Source organism: Salmo trutta, chromosome 35 (genome assembly GCF_901001165.1).
Source record: "Salmo trutta chromosome 35, fSalTru1.1, whole genome shotgun sequence".
Lineage (NCBI taxonomy): Eukaryota > Metazoa > Chordata > Actinopteri > Salmoniformes > Salmonidae > Salmo > Salmo trutta.
In genome coordinates, this window is record NC_042991.1 from 10,201,522 (window position 1) to 10,222,354 (window position 20,833).

The 20,833-nt window shown below is 43.2% G+C and overlaps 1 protein-coding gene across 5 annotated transcripts in view; it reads right to left on the minus strand.

Moving 5' to 3' along the window:
• The window catches only part of rad51b (RAD51 paralog B), a 53,273-nt gene that overhangs the window by 17,699 nt on the left and 14,741 nt on the right, over positions 1 to 20,833 (minus strand). For all 5 annotated transcript variants that reach the window (XM_029733270.1, XM_029733269.1, XM_029733273.1 and 2 more), the window contains one exon: positions 17,073 to 17,151. In XM_029733270.1, coding sequence (XP_029589130.1) covers positions 17,073 to 17,151 — 79 coding nt within the window. The remainder of the gene's footprint in view (positions 1 to 17,072; positions 17,152 to 20,833) is intronic.

A 20,833-nucleotide genomic window follows, 5' to 3' on the forward strand; every position in this document is an offset into this window, starting at 1 on the left:
AAGCTTATTTCTCTAAATTTTGTTTACATCCCTGTTAGTGAGCATTTCTCCTTTGCCAAGATAATCCAGGTGTGGCATATCAAAAAGCTGATTAAACAGCATGATCATTACACAGGTGCACATTGTGCTGGGGACAATAAAGGGCCACTCTAAACTGTGCAGTTGTGTCACACAACACAGTGCCACAGATGTCTCAAGTTGAGGGAGCGTGCAGTTGGCATGCCGACTGCAGGAATATCCACCAGAGATATTGACATTCAATTCTCTGGCAATTTCTCTACCAACGTCGTTTTAGAGAATTTAGCAGTACGTTCAACCAGTCTCACAACCGCAGACCACGTGTATGGCATCGTGTGGGCGAGTGGTTTGCTGATGTCAATGTTGTGAACAGAGTGCCCCATGGTGGCGGTGGGGTTACGGTATGGGCAAGCATAAGCTACGGACAACGAACACAATTGCATTTCATCAATGGCAATTTGAATGCACAGAGATAACGTGACAGAGATCCTGAGGCCCATTGTCGTGCCATTCACCCGCCGCCATCATGATAATGCACAGCCCCATGTCGCAAGGATCAATACACAATTCCTGGTAGCTGAAAATGTCCCAGTTCTTCCATGGCCTGCATACCCACCAGACATGTCACCCATTGAGCATGTTAAAGATAAACTGGATTGACGTGTACAACAGCATGTTCCAGTTCCCGGCAATATCCAGCAACTTAAAGAGGAGTTGGACAACATTCCACAGGCCACAATCAACAGCCTGATCAACTCTATGTGAAAGAGATGTGTCACGCTGCATGAGTCAAATGGTGTTCACACCAGATACTGACTGGTTCTGATCCACACCCCTACTTTTTAAAATATATTTTTTTAAGATATCTGTGACCAACAGATGCATATTTGTATTCCCAGTCACACGTAAATGAAATACACCGCTGGAACGCCGAATGATGTCCTCATCATTCGAAAGATGGATCAGAAAATCAGGTGTTTTAATCAGCGTATGCTTACTTCGATTTTGACCTGACACAGATTAAGATAAAACAGAGTAAGGTGTTTATATGAATAATGCGGAATCTGTCTACTGCCATAATCAGTTGAATATCTAATTATTATTGTGCATGTAAAAGTACTCAGTGACCAAATCTGGGACCAGCCTTGGACATTGACACAGTGTGACCTCAAGCCTCTATTGTCCCACAAACAGATCTGGGACCAGCCCGTTATCGTCCCACACTGACTAAACAATGCAGACAACCTGACATACCTGATCGGGCAGTGGGTCCACCATGGTCTACCTGATATAAACCACAACTACTGATAAGAGAGATGTTGAGTAAATTACAGAGTGGTTGCCAAAGGTAATCACGTTTCACTCCTCAGATGAGGAGAAATATGTAAACAGTGCATTTCTATGTACACTGGTCAGGACGGGCTGGTCGCTGACAAGCACACACACAGAGACAGAGACAGAGACAGAGACAGAGACAGAGACAGAGAGAGAGAGAGAGAGAGAGGGGAACAGAGAGAAATGGCTTCCCACAGACACACAGCACTCAAGACTGTGTCATCAAACCATTGATGCCTCCATTCTAAACAGAGGAAGAGCTGAATCAAAACCCAGCATTCGATTTCAAACTTGGAGATTAAAATATCTTGGATGCCATCCATCCGACATTCCAGGGGTTTTTACATGTGTTCGGCAGTTGCATTGAGTTCCTCTGAAAAGCAGAGGAACTCAATGAACTGAACCGCAAGAAATGAAAGAGGGGGAATTGCGGAGGAGGGGATCAATAGAGAGTTCAGATGAAACTCAGACCGTACAAAGTTATGACCAAAGGGATTGTTTGTAACAGAATGACAGGTCTGGGATCTGACCATACAAGACAAGGACCCAGGCATATTTGCACTGCTAATCCGATCAAACAGTATATCTGAAAACTTGTTGGGCAATTATAATATTGCCCAACAAAACCAGCCACGCAGACTTGCGAAGCCTATAATGTTGCAACCCGGCGTGTCAACACTCCAACTTTAGCCACCCCCTCCATCCTCCTGGGTAGACGTTCACAGTATACCAGGTCTGCGAAGGGCAATATAATGATAAAAGTACCGGGTACCGACACGTCGTAAACAAGGGTAGGCCCCTATGGCTCCCTCATCTGAAGGTGTTATGATAGCGGAGTTCACAGTGTACTGTAGGTGGGTGGAGATTAAGAGAGAGAGTACAGGACAGGGTCTGGTATCAGCTATCAGTAGCGGCCTGGGTCATGTTCAGTAGGGCACACAGTTTCAAAACGTTTTGCAACGGAAGACAAGCTCAGAAACTAGCTCCCGGTTTCACTCCATTTCGAAAATGTTATCTTCCTGGAACGAACCTGATCTCATATATCAGTAGGGGCCCTGTTCAGGCAGTGTGATGCCATGAGGTTGTTCAATACACTGTACCCTATATACCCACTGGGATCACTCTGGTTACATGGCCTCACATGTTCCACCTGATCCCCAGCTACAGATAACAACATGCACATTAAACAACACAGACTTTATTCAAGTAAGACCTCTCACTGTCACAATGATGTAAAACGAGGCCCAGACAATAGGTTGACATAGTGTTGGGTTTACTAAGATTACAGGACAACAGCGGGGAATCAGAGAAGCATGGTTGGGTCTTGGTCGACTGAAAGGGACTGGGAAGGATAGGGGGTCTGTGTCTTAGGTTTAAATCCTCACCTCAGGGCTGGAAGGTGAACCTGAATACGTGTCCTTTGTCACACGCGCACTCGACGACCTATGTCTTTGACGCTTACACAAGTCTGAACATGTGTGGATTGGCAGAGAGCGGTCTGATGGGTTACACAATAACTTATATATCCAGTCCTACTTAAGATTCTCTAAATCCGCCTTTCTTAAAGTAAGGGTCGCGGACCTGTTAATGGGGTCGCGACGTGTCAGTGTACATTTATAATTGTTTCATTAATTACCGGAATTGATTTGGCAAAGTGCATCTGCGCTCTCTGTTCAGTGCGCTTTCTGCTTAATAAGCAGCGGTCTCTGCTCAGTTTGGCAGCTGCGCGAGTGCGAGAGGGAGATAGATGCCCGTGTGTTTTGCTGTTTACCGGATCTTTTTTCCTAGTTTTCTTGAAGATCGCAGCGCACGTCGCAGCGCTGTCGTTCAGGCAGCAGATGATGCGCTGTCAGCCACTGACTTGTCATTCCCACTCACCATCACTCACTCATCAAATGGACTCACGCTAGCCACAAGTTCTGACTGAGCTCAATCGTCATGAAACGCAAATACAGCGATGAGTTTCTCTTCTCTTTCATACAAACTTATAAGGAGGTGCTCCATCAATGTGTTTTGTGCGGGGAAGTGCTTAGTAATGAGACTCGCATAACGAACAAAGTAATACAACGACACGTCCTGGCCAAACATCCACAGCATGATGGTAAACCCAGGGAGTTCTTTCAGAACAGGGCAGAATGCTTCAGGAAACAGTGATTCGACAGTGGAAGAGCAAGTCAGCTAGCAAGGCATTGTTATCATTTTATAACAGGTGATGATGAGCAGAAATAAGGGAGTACTAACTCTCATAGTAGTAGATGTGAGTTTCTCTTTCTAACAATCCCCTGGCCTTGTACACAGCTAATGGCTAACATTCGCCACAGCAAGCTAGCTGCAACCCTAAGTAACAGTAACGTTACAGATGAAGATGAAAAATATACAGTAGGCCTGATCATTGAATTGTAGAAATGACTGTTGAAAACTAGTCTAGGTTGGAACTGTTGCTGTTAAAATACAAGTAATCATTATTATTCTGAACTATCCCAGTTCAGAATAAAAATGATTACTTGTATTTTAACAGCAACAGTTCCAACCTAGACTAGACTAAACCTAGACTAAAATGATTGAAGCAAGACGCTTTTTGAGGCAAACACACTCACACAGTTCTGGGTTGCTCATCTACAGCAGGACGCAGTTTCCTGACTGACTGAGGAAGCAGTAGATGTTCTGATCCAGTTTGGCACCACATACCTATGCGAGTCAGGGTTCACCTCCTGTACCTTTAGAAATTGAGCCCAGAATAGACACGCTTGATGAAAACTTCAACCAGCCACACACACCTCTCATTAGGACTGTGTGTGTGTGTGTGTGTGTGTGTGTTTTCTGGTCTACAAATGTGATCAATCAATCAGTTTATTCCAGTTCAGAATAAAAAATATGTTTTGTATTTTAACAGCAACAGTTCCAACCTAGACTTTCAACAATCATTTCTACAGTAAGATGTAGGGTTGCACTATTACTATTAAAAAGCCTGTGTGTGTGTTCTGTTATTCATCTGTGTGATGTGCTCAATCCGTTTATTCCAGTTCAGAATGAAAGTGATTTATTGTATTTTAACAGCAACAGTTCCAACCTAGACAGATATGTAAGAGTGCTTTTAATGGGGGGGAAATAAACATGAATATATATTTAATTTCATTGTTACTTGTTTTTGTCTATATTGCATTTGTTTTAGGCATAACGGCAATGAAATGTACCAATATTTATGTATAGTTGCATATTTTCCTACGCTTGGGTCCCAGAAAAACACAGAATTTCTCATTTGGGTCCCAGGCTGAAAAAGTTTAAGAACCCCTGCTCTAAGTGTATAAGTAAACACGATATAAGTGTTTCTTCTAATGGAACCAACACGGAAAAATCTGGAGAATCTCTTACTAGCCCATATTCCATTGTCATCTGGTTTGTGAGTCTCTGAGTGTCTCTCCTGCAGAGACTGACTGCTTAAGCTGTAAAGTGGCAGTAACTGCATAGGACCGTAGGTGACCAAATGGAATGGCACAGACATAGCACAGCGAGCTAGCTGAGATAGGGTCCATAGCCTTATAGAGTTACACAGTTACTCAGGGTTGTGCAGTGACAGCACTTTTTCGCCCGTAGTGAGCTGCCAGGCTGGCCACTCCAGACGGCCCATAAGTAATCCTGAAAGCAATAACAATAAGTGAATTCCCAGGCATGCAGGATCTTGTGGAGAGTGGAAGGTGCTTTTTCTCTGTCTGATGCTCTTTTCTTTCTCCAATCCCCCTATCCTCCTCTCTTTTTCTTCTCTATTCTCTAAACCTCTCTCCTCTCAAGCACCAGGCTCGGGTTTGGTTCCTCTCTTTCTCTAGAGAGAAGCCCTTTGCTTTTCAAATCATCATCATCAGACCCGTCAGGGGATTTGCAGTTCCCTCACAATTTCCCACCTCAACTCTTTTCCACCGACTTGAAAACGCACGGTACACAGATAAAGCTAGCAGCTAGCCCAACAGCAACGGTGCCTGAAATATAGCCTTCCACACAGGTAGACTACACTTGTGTGTCTGTTCCCACTATCTTTGAGCTATGCTGGGAATGGTCTTTTTTTTGTCTTTTGTGGCTTCCAAAGCCCCTGATGTGCTGTATTCTTCCACATTAGTTTCGCAGATGTTGCCTTGTGTATCTATCAGAATTCTGACCTGGGCTCAAACACTATTTCAAATCATTTCACCGACTTTAGCCGCATTTGATTGAGTTTGCCATGCGAAAAGGACCCAATACAATAGTTCCAAAACTGTAAATCCCACCCCTATGGCTCTCCAGGCAGGCTAGAGAAAACGCTCAAAGTATTTGAACGATTTCAAATAGTATTTGTACTCAGGTGTACTAGTGTCTGTGCATTGTCTCTTCTGTCTCTCTCTCTGCATGAAACAGAAACAGAGAACCCATCTGACAGGCCCGAAGGATGAGGGGGTTGACTTTCTGGCAGGGCTAGTCCCAAACCCCGGTCACGAAACCGTCTCCTGACAAAAGCTGAGGGGAAGGGAAGTTACATAATGCCCAGGGATAGGATAGCTAGCTGCTGCTGCTCCTAATGAAAGCAATGTGCGATGGATGGATGGAATGGTAATGAGATCATTTAATGAGACGCAAGGAGAGGAGAAAGGGAGCCAACCGTCCACTGCCTGGCTAGGGGTGCGGAGTGTCACATTTAACTTTCACACACCAGTTGTCCAATTGGATTGGACGGGCAGATGTTCTTTTTTCCAGTAAAGCACACTTTCCCCTCCTGGCGTAACCGTGTTGTACTTCTAAAAAAAATAATAAAAAATAACCATTTGCCAGCTTTTTGAGTAGGGCTACCTAATATTTTATTAAAATCTGCTGGAAATGTAACACAGGTTTCCAAACCAATTGGGTCGTAGAGGTTGGGGTTAAACCAGGTATTATTCATGACAAAATTGTGTAATCGTGCACCATTATCATCGGTAACGCCAACAATCTACAATATGCTGCCATTGAGAACTGCAAACAACCTAAAATTGCAGAGAAATCACATCTCAAGCCATGTCCTTTCTCAAAGCAGCTTTCCCAAATGATGGTGATGAACACGTGAACAGCTAAAGCCGACAGGGTCAGTTGTGTGTGTCAGCTACTTAGTGCGTGCATCAAGGGGACCGGTTGTTGGCATGACAATGCGATGGCAGGGTGAGAGTGAGTGAGCAGTGAACACTGAGGGTGAGTTTGTACCCACTGCATCATAAAGCCCTGGTGTATTCAGTGGGAAAAAGAAGAAACCACATTCTGGTAGGAGAGCTCTATTTGGAATCTGGCAGGAAGCAGTGCTCACATCACATCAAAGACACACTTGTGAGGAGAAGGCCAGATTAACACAACCCATTCACTGGAGGAGCGGGAGAGGAGAGAAGAGCCTTTCAAAGAAAGCAATGCTGGAATACGACAAGAGGATACTAACGCAAAGGCTGGGAACTGCAAGAGACTTCACAATACAACGCTATCACGATACTTCAGTGCTGATACGACATTTATTGCGATTCGGTACTGCAATTTGATTGCGATTCGACGCTCCAAACATATTGCTCACCATGTCTACTGCTGAGGGATAAGAGAGAGCCAGAAAACGAGTTTTGATCAGTCATGGAAATAAAAGTGCTGAAAACATGTTAGCTTTTACACATAATTTACTCGCATAAAAAGATTGGATGGAAACCTGGTTCGAGACAAAACCATGCTCACTTACAACGGGGTCCAGAATTATTAAAGTTGTCACATGCACAAGTACAGTGAAATGCTTAACTTGCAAGCTCTACCCAACTGTGCAATAATCAATATCCAAATAGTATAACTATATACATATAGTACCAGTCAAAAGTTTGGAAACACCTACTCATTCAAAGGTTTTTCTTTATTTTACTATTTTGCATCAAAACTATGAACTAACACATATGGAACCATGTAGTAACCAAAAACGTGTTAAATCAAAATATATTTTCAATTCTTCAAAGTAGCCACCCTTTGCCTTGATGGCAGCTTTGCACACTCTTGGCATTCTCTCAACCAGCTTCATGAGGAATGCTTTTCCAACAGTCTTGAAGGAGTTCCCACATATCCTGAGCACTTGTTGGCTGCTTTTCCGTCACTCTGCGGTCCAACTTATCCCAAACCATCTCAATTGGGTTGAGGTCGGGTGATTGTGGAGGCCAGGTCATCTAATGCAACACCCAATCACTCTCCTTCTTTGTCAAATAGCCCTTACACAGCCTGGAGGTCTGTTGGGTCATTGTCCTGTTGAAAAACAAATGATAGTCCCACTAAGCACAAACCAGATGGGATGGCGTATCGCTGCAGAATGCTATGGTAGCCATGTTGGTTAAGTGTGTCTTGAATTCGAAATAAATCACCGACAATGTCACCAGCAAAGCACCCCCACACCATCACACCTCCTCCTCCATGCTTCATGCTAGGAACCACACATGCGGAGATCATCCGTTCACCTACTCTGCGACACGGCTGTTAGAACCAAAAATCTTACATTTGGACTCATCAGACCAAAGTACAGATTTCCACTGGTCTAATGTCGATTGCCTGTGTTTCTTGGCCCAAGCAAGTCTCTTCTTATTATTGGTGTCCTTTAGTAGTGGTTTCTTTGCAGCAATTCGACAACGAATGCCTAATTCACAGTCTCCTCTGAACAGTTGATGTTGAGATGTGTCTGTTACTTGAACTCTGTGAAGCATTTATTTGGGCTGCAATTTCTGAGGCTGGTAACTCTAATGAACTTATCCTCTGCAGCAGAGGTAACTCTGGGTCTTCCATTCCTGTGGCGGTCCTCATGAGAGCCAGTTTCATCATAGCGCTTGATGGTTTTTTCGACTGCACTTGAAGAAACTTTCAAAGTTCTTGAAATGTTCCGGACTGACTGACCTTCATATCTTAAAGTGGTGATGGAATGTCGTTTTTCTTTGCTTATTTGAGCTGTTCTGGCCATAATATGGACTTGGTCTTTTACCAAATAGGGCCATCTTCTGTATACCCCCCACCTTGTCACAACACAACTGATTGGCTCAAAAAGCATGAAGAAGGAAAGAAATTCCACAAATACATATTTAAGAAGGCACACCTGTTAATTGAAATGCATTCCAGGTGAATACCTCATGAAGCTGGTTGAGAGAATGCCAAGACTGTGCAAAGCTGTCATCAAGGCAAAGGGTGGCTATTTGAAGAATCTCAAATATATTTTTATTTGTTTAACACTTTTTTGGTTACTACATGATTCCATATGCGTTATTTCATAGTTTTGATGTCTTCACTATTATTCTACAATGTAGAAAATAGTTAAAATAAAGAAAACCCTTGAATGAGTAGGTGTTCTAAAACTTTTGACTCGTAGCGCGTATATAAGGGCTGTCAAAGTTAACACGTTAATAACGGATTAATGCTTACATTTTTAATGCCGTACATTTTTGGTACGCAATTAAAGCATTTTCTTAGTTTGACCCCCTGAACCATGCATTGTTCAAATTAAAACCCCGGCAGTCGATGCGCTAGTTTGACAACCCCTTCACTAGCTAGTTACTTGTATGACTGAATGATGGAGAATGCTAGTGAGGGGCTTTTAAATGGCTAATTAAAACTTCAAATCTCTCCCAGATAGCTTTCTGGATAAAACAAAAGTAATTTGCATCCACTGCGAGGCTGAATTTGTTTATCACCGAAGTACATTGAGTCTTCGGTATAATTTCCCCCCCTTCATTATCATTATTTGTTACTTTTATTTTTTTACTTAACACATCTTTTTTTCTTAAAACTGTATTGTTGGTCAAGGGCTTGTAAGTAAGCATTTCACTGTAAGGTCTACACCTGTTGTATTCGGCGCATGTGACAAATAAAATTTGATTTACAAGCGAAACATACTTTTGATGCAGGCAATACAAGTAACGTTATTAGTAGCAATGAAGGAGATCTTCGGCAGGCTAAGCTAGAAGTGTGTGCTTGCGAAAGGCCCATGGACAAGTTGTCGAGCAGCAAGCTAACACAAGCAATAGCCAAGTGGCTAGCTACAGCTTACAGGCCAGTCAACATTTTGGAGGATGAAGGCTTGAGGGATATCATTTGGATCGCATCAAACGACTCAACGTACGAGATACCCGAGAGCCACCGTCGTTACAAGAATACACAAGCTGTATGAAAGCGAGAAGGCTACGAAAGCAGAGGAGTTGAAGCATGCAATGGTTGGAAACTACATTCACACGCTCTGGCTGTAAGGAAGACAGAAGAGAGGCACTGCTGAAACGTGCCAGAGCATTTCATGGATCTAGCAAAGCAGTAGAACATTGAAAACAAAGTTAGCTCAATTTGCACAGACAGCGCACGGAACTTGATTACAGCTGCGAGACATCTGCCTTTTGAACACCTGCACTCCATCACAGTGTCCCTAGTACAGCGGGTTCGACAATGCCCTAGCCAAACGCCCGAAAAATGGTTGGGCATTTCAGCCCACCAAACGCTGCAGAGCTAGACAAACATCAAGTTGCAAATGGGCTAAAGAAGGAGTCACTCGCACAAGATGTCACAACAAGATGAAATTCTCCTCTGGAAATGGGAAGCATGTTCCACAGAAACCAACAACCATTGAGAGATGTTCTGGCCCAACAGAAAACAAACATCACCATGCCAACCAAAGCTGAACTGGAGCCCTGCAGGTAATCTTTATCTTACTATTAGTGTTATAATAAGATTTTGTGTTTAAGTGTGAGAGAGTGAGTGTGTAAAGTGTGTGTGAGAGAGAGTCTGTGTATAACAAGTCTCTCACAATTGACTGAAGTGATTTTGAAAATATCTTTCGCTGCAGGCACTTGACTGAACTTCAGGGAGGAGAGAAGTACATTTCCTGCTTAGTGGTGTCGCCTGCTTTGTGTCATCTCCTTCGGGTGATGGAGTGCTCTGATGATGACCCTGCCTACATGGTAAGATTCAAGCTGACATTCACATGGCTGAAGATAGCCACAGCACTCGACCCAAGGTTTAAGGACTGTCCACTACAGTGGTGGTCACAGCATGCAAGGGCACACACCAGGCTGGCCTGCATAGCACTAAGGTACCTGGCAACGCCTGCCACATCAGTACCTTGTGAGAGGTTGTTTTCACTCTGGGCATATCGTACAAAAGAAGAGAGCAGCTTTATCATCTGAAAAATGTCAACAGGCAACTGAAACTGGCTCAGTGAAAAGAAATAGGAGGACGACTGAAGTGTATGGTCACAGGTTTATGTTCTATGGAATTCATGACATTGTTGGACAGGTTTATGCTCTTTGTATCCATAGATCCAGTTATTTTTTTCTTATAGCCAACCCTCCAAATCAGTAATTGGGAATGGCTGAAGCTTTAACTGTGTGTGTGAGAATTTATGAGGGAACATTAGTAGGCCTACTGGGAGCATTATTAAGTTACAGTACTTTTGTATTGCTTTACTTATGGTGAATATGCCATTAAAAACATTCTGATGCAGAATATTTTTGTGTTTGAGTCAATACATGCCTGCTTAAAAAAAGGGAATATTTTCATTTAGCACCAAATTTAAACAAATAAAAAATGTGTGATTAACAGAATTTAACACGATCAATTATTTGAATAGTTTGACATCCCTAATATCTACCTATCTATATAAACAAGAAAAAAGAAAGGAAGCTATATATAGGGACAGTGCCAATACCACATTTTCTGGAGTAGTTTGAGGTAGATATGTACATGTAAGCGGGGATAAGGAGAAAGTGACTGGTAGCAGGATAATTCTTCCATTTAAGAATGTTGAAGGTCACTGTGTTCTTGGTGACCTTCAATGCTGCAGAAATCCTTTGGCACCCTTCCCCAGATCTGTGCCTTGACACAATCCTGTATCGGGGCTCGACGTACAATTCCTTTGACCTCATGGCTTGGTTTTTGCTCTGACATGCACTGTGAACTGTGGGACCTTTTATAGACAGGTGTGTGCCTTTCCAAATCATGTCCAATCAACTGAATTTACCTCAGGTAGACTCCTGTCAAGTTGTAGAAACATCTCAAGGATGAGCAATAGAAACAGGATGCAGCGGAGCTTAATTTCATGTCTCATAGCAAAAGGTCTGAATACTTATGTAAATAAGGTATTTTGTTTTTTATTCACATTTGCAAAGATTTCTAAAAACCTGTTTTCACTTTGTCATTATGGGGTATTGTGTTTAGATTGATGAAGGGGAAAAAATTATTTTATCTATTTTAGAATAAGGCGTTAATGTAACAAAATGTGGAAAAGGGGAAGGGGTCTGAATACTTTCCAAATACACTGTGCATGTACAGTTGAAGTAGGAAGTTTACACTTAGGTTGGAGTCATTAAGACTCGTTTTTCAACCACTCCACAAATTTCTTGTTAACAAACTATAGTTTTGGCAAGTCGGTTAAGACATCTACTTTGTGCATGACACAAGTCATTTTTCCAACAATTGTTTACAGACAGATTATTTCACTTACAATTCACTGTATCACAATTCCAGTGGGTCAGAAGTTTAAATACACTAAGTTGACTGTGCCTTTAACTTCTCTAGGGTAGGGGGCAGTATTTTGACTTCCGGATGAAAGGCGTGGCCGAAGTAAACTGCCTGCTACTCAGGCTCAGAAGGTAGGATATGCATATTAGTAGATTCAGATAGAAAACACTGACGTTTCTAAAACTGTTTGAATGATGTCTGAGTATAACAGAACTCATATGGCAGGCAAAAACCTGAGAAAAATCCAACCAGGAAGTGTGGAAATCTGAGGTTTGTAGTTTTTCAAGTGATTGCCTATACAGTGACTTAGGGTTCATTTTGCACTTCCTAAGGCTTCCACTAGATGTCAACAGTCTTTAGAACGTTATTTCATGCTTCTACTGTGAATAGGGAGAGAATAAGAGCTCCTGGAAGTAGATGAGTGAGAAAATGACATGAGCTCAGTGGCGCGCACTCACGTGAGAGTTAGCTGTGTTCCTTTTCTTTTTTGAAGACAAAGGTCTTGTCCGGTTGGAATATTATGGAAGATTTATGATAAAAACATCCTAAAGATTGATTCTATACATCATTTGACATGTTTCTAAGAACTGTAATATAACTTTTTTGACTTTTCGTCTGAACTTAATGTGTGAGCACAGCGCATTTGGAGTAATCGACCGAACAAAAAGGAGGTATTTGGACATATATGGACTTTATCGAAACAAATGAACATTTATTGGGGAACTGGGATTCCTGGGAGTGCATTCCGACGAAGATCAACAAAGGTAAGTGAATATTTATAATATTATTTCTGAGTTTTGTTGACTCCACAAAATGGCGGGTTTGGTTTCATGTCTGAACACTGTACTCAGATTATTGCAAAGTGTGATTTCGCTGTAAAGTTTTTTTGAAATCTGACACAGCGGTTGCATTAAGGAGAAGTGCATCTATAATTCTTTGAATAACAGTTTAATATTTGATCAACATTTTTGATGAGTATTTCTGTAAATTGATGTGCTCATTCACCGGACGTTTTGGGAGGCAAAACATTTCTGAACATTACACGCCAATGTAAAATGAGGTTTTTGGATATAAATATGAACTTTATCGAGCAAAACATACATGTATTGTGTAACATGAAGTCCTATGAGTGCCATCTGATGAAGATCATCAAAGGTTAGTGATTAATTTTAGCTGTATTTCTGGTTTTTGTGACACCTCTCCTTGCTTGGAAAATGGCTGTGTGGTTTTTCTTGTCTAGGTGCTGTCCTAACATAATCTACTGCTATGCTTTCGCCGTAAAGCCTTTTTGAAATCGGACAATGTGGTTGGATTACCGAGAAGTTCATCTTTAAAATGGTGTGAAATAGTTGTATGTTTGAGAAATTTGAATTATGAGATTTTTGTTGTTTTGAATTTGGCGCTCTGCTATTTCACTGACTGTTGGCAGAGTGTCCCGCCGGTGGGACGCTAGCACATATCCCAGACAGGTTTAACAGCCTGGAAAATTCCAGAAAATGATGTCATGGCTTTAGAAGCTTCTGATTGGCTAACTGACATCATTTGAGTCAATTGGAGGTGTACCTGTGGATGTATTTCAAGGCCTACCTTCAAACTCAGTGCCTCTTTGCTTGACATCATGGGAAAATCAAAAGAAATCAGCCAAGACCTCAGGAAAGAAATTGTAGACCTCCACAAGTCTGGTTCATCCTTGAGTGCAATTTCCAAATGCCTGAAGGTACCACGTTCATCTGTACAAACATTAGTACGCAAGTATAAACACCATGGGACCACGCAGCCGTCATACGGCTCAGGAAGGAGACGCATTCTGTCTCCTAGAGATTAACGTACTTTGGTGTGAAAAGTGCAAATCAATCCCAGAACAGAAAATGACCTTGTGAAGATAATGGAGGAAACAAGTACAAAATTATCTATATCCACAGTAAAACGAGTCCTATATCGGCATAACCTGAAAGGCCGCTCATCAAGGAAGAAGCCACTGCTCCAAAACTGCCATAAAATAGCCAGACTACGGTTTGCAACTGCACATGGAGACAAAGATCGTACTTTTTGGAGAAATGTCCTCTGGTCTGATGAAACAAAAATAGAACTGTTTGGCCATAATGACCATCGTTATGTTTGGAGGAAAAAGGGGAAGGCTTGCAAGCCGAAGAACACCATCCCAACCGTGAAGCACGGGGGTGGCAGCATCATGTTGTGGGGGTGCTTTGCTGCAGGGGGGACTGGTGCACTTCACAAAATAGATGGCATTTTGAGGGATGAAAATGATGTGGATATATTGAAGCAACATCTCAAGACATCAGCCAGGAAGTTAAAGCTTGGTCGCAAATGGGTCTTCCAACTGGACAATGACCCCAAGCATACTTCCAAAGTTGTGACAAAATGGCTTAAGGACAACAAAGTCAATGTATTGGAGTGGCCATCACAAAGCCCTGACGTGAATCCCATAGAACATTTGTGGGCAGAACTGAAAAAGCGTGTGCGAGCAAGGAAGCCTACAAACCTGACTCAGTTACACCAGCTCTGTCAGGAGGAATGGGCCAAAATTCACCCAACTTATTGTGGGAAGCTTGTGGAAGGCTACTCTGAAACGTTTGACCCAAGTTAAACAATTTAAAGGCAATGCTACCAAATACTAATTGAGTGTATGTAAATTTGTGACCCACTGGGAATGTGATGAAAGAAATAAAAGCTGAAATAAATCATTCTCTCTTCTATTATTCTGACATTTCACATTCTTAAAATAAAGTGGTGATCCTAACTGACCTAAGACAGGGAATTTTTACTAGGATTAAATGTCAGGAATTGTGAAAAACTGAGTTTAAATGTATTTGGCTAAGGTGTATGTAAACTTCTGACTTCAAGTGTAAATAGGAGTAATAGTGACGAGTAGCAGGATAAATAGATAATCATTTTAGCAGCAGCATAGGATACACCAGTACTGCCTGCTGGACGGGAGCATGGAGAACAGTCCATGTCTCAGGTGGCTGGAGTCGTTGGCAAATTTTCTTGCCTTTCTCAGACACCTGGCATGTATGTCCTGGATGGCTGGGAGCTCACCCCAAGTGATGCACTGGGCCGTCTGCACCTCCCACTGTAGGGCCTTCCGACATTCCAGGCGGTGATACAACCAGTCAGGATGCTCTCGATGGAGCAGCTGTAAAGGTTCCTAAGACTAAGAGGCCATGCCTCCTGAGCGAGAAGAGGCACTGCAGAGCCAGTCAGAATGCTCTCGATGGAGCCGCTGTAAAGGTTCCTAAGGATCTGATGGGCCATGCCTCCTGAGGGAGAAGAGGCACTGCAAAGGCATGACTGTGCTGGTGTAAGAGGACCATGTTACGTCCTCAGTGATGTGGACACTAAGAAACTTGAAGATCTTGACCCTCTCCAAAACAGCCCCGTCGATCTGGATTGAAGTGTGCATATGCCCGTTTCCTGAAGTCCACGATCAGCTCCTTGGTCTTGCTGACATTGAGGGAGGGGTTGTCGCTGACCTCTTCTCTGTAGGCTGTTTCATCGCCGTTGGTGATCAGGCCGACCACCGTCGTGTCGTCAACAAACTTGATGATGGAGTTGGAGTCGTGTGTGGCCACACAGTTGTGAGCTCTATTTTCATATTGACACCCTTGATAAAAAATGAGCAAAATGACTGCATACAATTAATTTTAAAAACTTAAGCAATAATGCCTGAGACCCCGGGAATGATCGTGCAACAACTCCCGACAAGGGAGAATTGTCTTGCTGGGAGATCCATTCCTGGATAATAAAAGACAATAACCCCAAGCACACATCGAAATCCACAAAGAAATGGTTAATTGGCCACAAAAATCTACATTTTGCAACAGCCATCTTGGTCTCCGGACTTCAAACCCCTTGAAAACCTGTGGTTTGAACTGAATAGGGCAGTCCATAAGCGCAGATGAAGGATATCAAGGATCTGGAAGGATTCAGTATGGCAGAATGGTTTAAGATCCCCCCCCAAAATGTTCTCAAACTCATAAAACATTTTAGAAAAAGGCTCAGTGCCATTATCCTCACAAGGTGAGGTATTGAAAAATAGGGGTGTCAATATTTTTGACCAATCCCTTCGAGAAAAAATGATCACTTGTTACACAAAACATCTTTCTCTGAGCAATTGTATTATAAAATAATATAAAATGCCCAATTTTTTGATCATACAATATAGCTCAGTATTTAAATTATAAATTTTTTACTGTCATTTTTGCTCATCTTCATCAAGGGTGTCAATAATTTGGATCCTACTGTACATTCACACATGGATGAAGATAGGTGGAAACAAGTCACGGGGAGTACTTTGTAGACATTCTACATCTCCTTGTGAAGAATAAGTACAACTAGGCCTATTTTTTTCAAATGCAATGCTCAATATACTAAAGTGTGGAAAAAACAGTATAGTGTACCCCCCTCCCTTAACAGAATGTTATTTTGTGATATTACATTTCCTATAAAACTTTAGCGGTGTCTGGCACCAACATAGATCAACAGGAGCCTGAGGGCTTGTGGGTAAATCAAACGGTTCCAACTAATGAACTCTGACAGAGAGGCAGTGGGGGTGCGCAGGTTAAACAGGTTACGACTCTGAAACCCCACATACACAAACACAAAAATACACCACACACACACCAAAATGCCTCCACCCCCACCCCTCACCACACGCTCTTTTAGGCTTTGATTTGTGTTACCGTGTTCCAATAAGATTTCAGGTTTCAGATTCGGAGTGAAAACAGCCCAGTGAGTTATGGCGAGCAGCTTGAAGGGCACATCTGTCCTGAGGGGGAATCTATGGTTTATTCAGTGGTCAGATACTACAGATGGGGAAATGAAGGGGGGGCAGGTGGGGGCGAAGGAGAGCTCCTCTTTCACTCCTCTCTTCCTGTTCTCCAGTTCACTGAATGTACTACTGGAATATGCAAGAGCAAGAGAGAACAGAGAGCTGCTCTAAGGTAATATTTCCATATGGAGAAAACCTGCTCTCAGTTTCCTAAAAATCATAGTCATTTGACTATAAAGCCCTGAGAGGTGGGCTATTTGCCCTTTTTAACCCAAACGCGAGACAGGGTCATGGGTTTTGTACATTGGGTGAAGATGAAGTCAACCAGAAAAAGCACTGTATAAAATACAGTAAGTGTCCCATTGGCTGGGAAGTCAGCTTCATTACAGGGAGGCCATCAGTGTGGCCATCTGACTGACTGTCCACTCACCCTCTAGACGGATGCCCTCCTTCTGGACGGTGTAGTTTAGAACAGCAAACGGGGCCACAGGTGACTTCGCTATCACAATCTGTGAAAGGCAGAGAGAGAGAGAGACAGAGAGAGATTAAGTGAGAGAAGAGAGAGATACGAAGGTGGGTTCACTGGGTTGTCAGAGTCACATTCTTTGACAGAGTGCAAAACACATAAGTGAGAGATGCTACGCATCGTGAAGAGATAGAATGATCTCCAACACGACACTTGAACCTGAGGACACGCCCCACTAGCACTCAGACAGAGCGTCACAACCTATTGTCATGCAGGCAGTTTGAAAGTTAGGCGTTGTCGAGCAAAACATGACAACACGAGGACAACGGGGCACGTCGCCAATGGGTAGGGTGTTTTTGATTGGGCACAATGGGATAAGAGGAGAGGGGGAGTGAAAGGTTACTTGGGTTGCTCCGATGCTGCCAAGAATTTGCATTTAAGCCACTTGTAGATGCCAATGTGCCCAGATCTGTCCGTTTTGTCCCCTAGCCACAACACTGATATTGTTCAGATTCAGTGTTTAATAGTCACATGTACAGGGTTGCAGGTATGATTGCAGGGTACAGTGAAAATGTTAGGCTGATTTCCTGGTGTTTTTACAGTCTTATCTCCAACAATAAAATGTATAAATTATTTTAAAAATCTGAAAACTTGGGGAGACAAATAAAACCAGCGGCACCAGTTGGGGAACACTGCTGTAGGCCGTCTCGTTGTTGTTGGTAATCAGGCTATTACTGTCATGACCGTCAGCGAACTTGATGATGGAGTTGGAATTGTGTGAGGCCACGCAGTCATGCGTATACAGGGAATACAGGAGGTGACTGAGGACGCACCCTTATGGGGCCATAGTGTTGAGAGGAGATAATGTGAAAATTCTGTGCAACTTTCTGAGCATGGTTACTGTGAACAGTGAGGCTGTACTTGCTTTAAGTTCATTTTATCCTCTCTGGGGGTGTGGGACGCTACCGTGAAATTGCATCCAGTGAAATTGCATATCTATATTTGCATATCTATATGCATATCCTAGATTCTGGACCTGAGTAGCAGGCAGTTTACTTTGGGCACGCTTTTCATCCAAAATTCCGAATGCTGCCCCCTACCCTAGTGAGGTTAACAGTGGTCAAGTAGACTACTGTGGCTATTTGATCATAATGTAGGCCTACCAGAGTGGAGAAAATGCATCCCATAACATTTTAACATGGAAATAGCTGTTCTATCGTTCAGCCTAAAGTAGCAGCCAATGTGTGGTGTTCAATGTAGGCCTACATTCCATGACACTTGAAAAAAACATGCAGGGCTTGTCATTAACTTGTTTATACACTTGTCCTTCAGACAAGGTGACGACAAAATGCACACGTTTTTCACGTTTTGTGCTCTTGTAGGAAGCAATCACTCCCTCATTGCTGACTGCAATTGATCTAGAACTGGTCTAATAACTCACTAACTAGCAAAGGATATGAACACATGTGCACGTCGCTACATGTAGCTCTCATTTTGATCTCAAAACAAGCACATCTACACACGACTGTTGATGCTTTAAACGCAGTACAGTTCAAAGTGAATGGCATTGATCCATATATGGCAATGGTCTATTTGCATATAGGCCTACTGCATCTCTGATTGGTTATGGCGCACCAGTCTGTGTAGAGTATGTGCCTGCCAATGCAATAGAATCCTACTCTGATGCGTTCTGCCTTGCATAGTTTGTTTTGTTTCGGTATGTTGCATTGAAAGTGGGTAATATACAAACGTGTGCAGCTTAGAGAGAACATTGACTAGCCTCTCGATGACTGAAGTGAGTGCTACTGGTTGGTAGTCATTCAGTTCAGTTACTTTCCCTTTCTTGGGCACAGCGATAATAGTGGACATGAAGCAGAAGGGTATAGTGGCCTGAGCTAGAGAGAGAGATTGAAAATGTCAGAGAAAACAACAGCCAGCTGGTCTGCACATGCTCCGAGGGCACGACTAGGGATGCCATCTGGGCCGGCAGCCTAGCGAAGGTTAACACGTTTGAATGACTTCCATACGTCCTCAGTGGGGACAGTGCGAGTATGTAGCCCACGTTGTCATCAGGGGCTTTCCTCGGCAGCTCAGGGTCATTGTGCTTGAATCGTGAGAAAAATGTGTGTTTAGCTCATCCGGTAGGGTAGCATTGGTGACCACAATGTGGCTGGCTTTCTTCTTGTAATCCGTGATAGTCAGGAGCCCCTGCCACATACGCCTTGTGTCCAACCTGCTGAATTGCTCCTCCACTTTGTCCCTATACTTGTGTATCGCAATCTTGATCGATCTGCGTAGGTCGAATTAGTACCAAACTATTGTCCCCGGTCACCTAAACCCATTTACAAGCAGCATCTCTCTCTTTCAGTTTCCCTACAAGGCTGCTATCAATCCACGGTTTTTAATACGGGTATGTTTTTATCTGTATCACATCATCTATGCATTTTCTGATGAATCCGGTGTATGAGTCAGCATATTCATTGATGTCATCTCCAGAAGCGAGCGAGACTTCTGATTGGTCAGGTCTGTACAGCATTGGTCCGACCACCGGAACTTCCCTCCAGTCTATGTTTGTATGCGTGGAGAAGCAGGATGGAGTCATGGTCAGATTTGCCTAAAGGAGGATGGGAGAGGGCCTTATACCGGTGTTGAAAAGGCGTGTAGCAGTGGTCAAGAGTAGAATTTCCGAGAGTTAAACACGTGTTGGTAATAACTCAAATTACTTTCGTTAAAGTCGCAACATTTGTCCAGGGTCCAATGAAGAACTTTGAGAGCATTGTTGGCGTCAGCTTGGGGCAGGATGTACACAGCCATGGCGATAATCCCGAAGAACTCTTGGAAGGTAAAAAGGGCAACATTTGATGTCAGAGTATTCCAAGTCGGGGGAGCAGAAGCTTGCAGGTACCTGTACATTTCCCCTATCGCATCATATGTTGGTCATAAAGCAGAGCCCACCACCTTTGCTCTTATGAGAGAGAGCCCGCTTCAGAAAACTGTAAAACCAGCTGGTGGTATGTCAGAGGAGGAGAACCAAGTCTCAGATAAACTGAATATGTTGCAGAGTCCCTCTGGAAGGAGATCCTCACTCTGAGTTTGTCAAGTTTGTTCATTAATGATTGAACATTGGCGAGTAGTATGCTCGGTAATGGAGGACGGGTTGCCCAGCATCTTAATCTCACTAAGACTCCGCCACGTCCGTCACTCCGTCGGCATCTTTGCTTCCTACTCTCCGGTAGGACTCCCAAGCAGCTAGGCGCCTCGCCGAAGAAGCTAGTCCATTGTTCCGCCATCTCAGGAAATTCTGGGAGGTTGGGTAGATGTTGAACACTCAATAGTTCTACCCAGGTGTATGAAGTAATTCACGAAACAAACTGAAAAGTCTAAACTTGCAATGTTTTATTGGAGCTCGAGTCGAAACGCCCTCCGTCAGCGCCATCTTAGCCATGTGGCATGGTTGGCGTGGTGTTGCTTTAGCGTTAGTCTCTCTAGAAAGTTGGGTTGCCTCCCACAATGTACCAATGCTCCAGCTTACACGTCTGTAGAAGTCAGACAGTTGGGATAGAGAGGACGAGTCAGAAATGGGACACGCGTCACCAGTTACGTCACTGCCGTATCCACTTGTTGCCCTAGCTATACATGAGCACAATTCCATCCCACATTTTCAGCTCCGCCTACTCAACCTATTGATTTGTTTGGAGAGTTGTCTGTCTGAAGAGGACCCACCC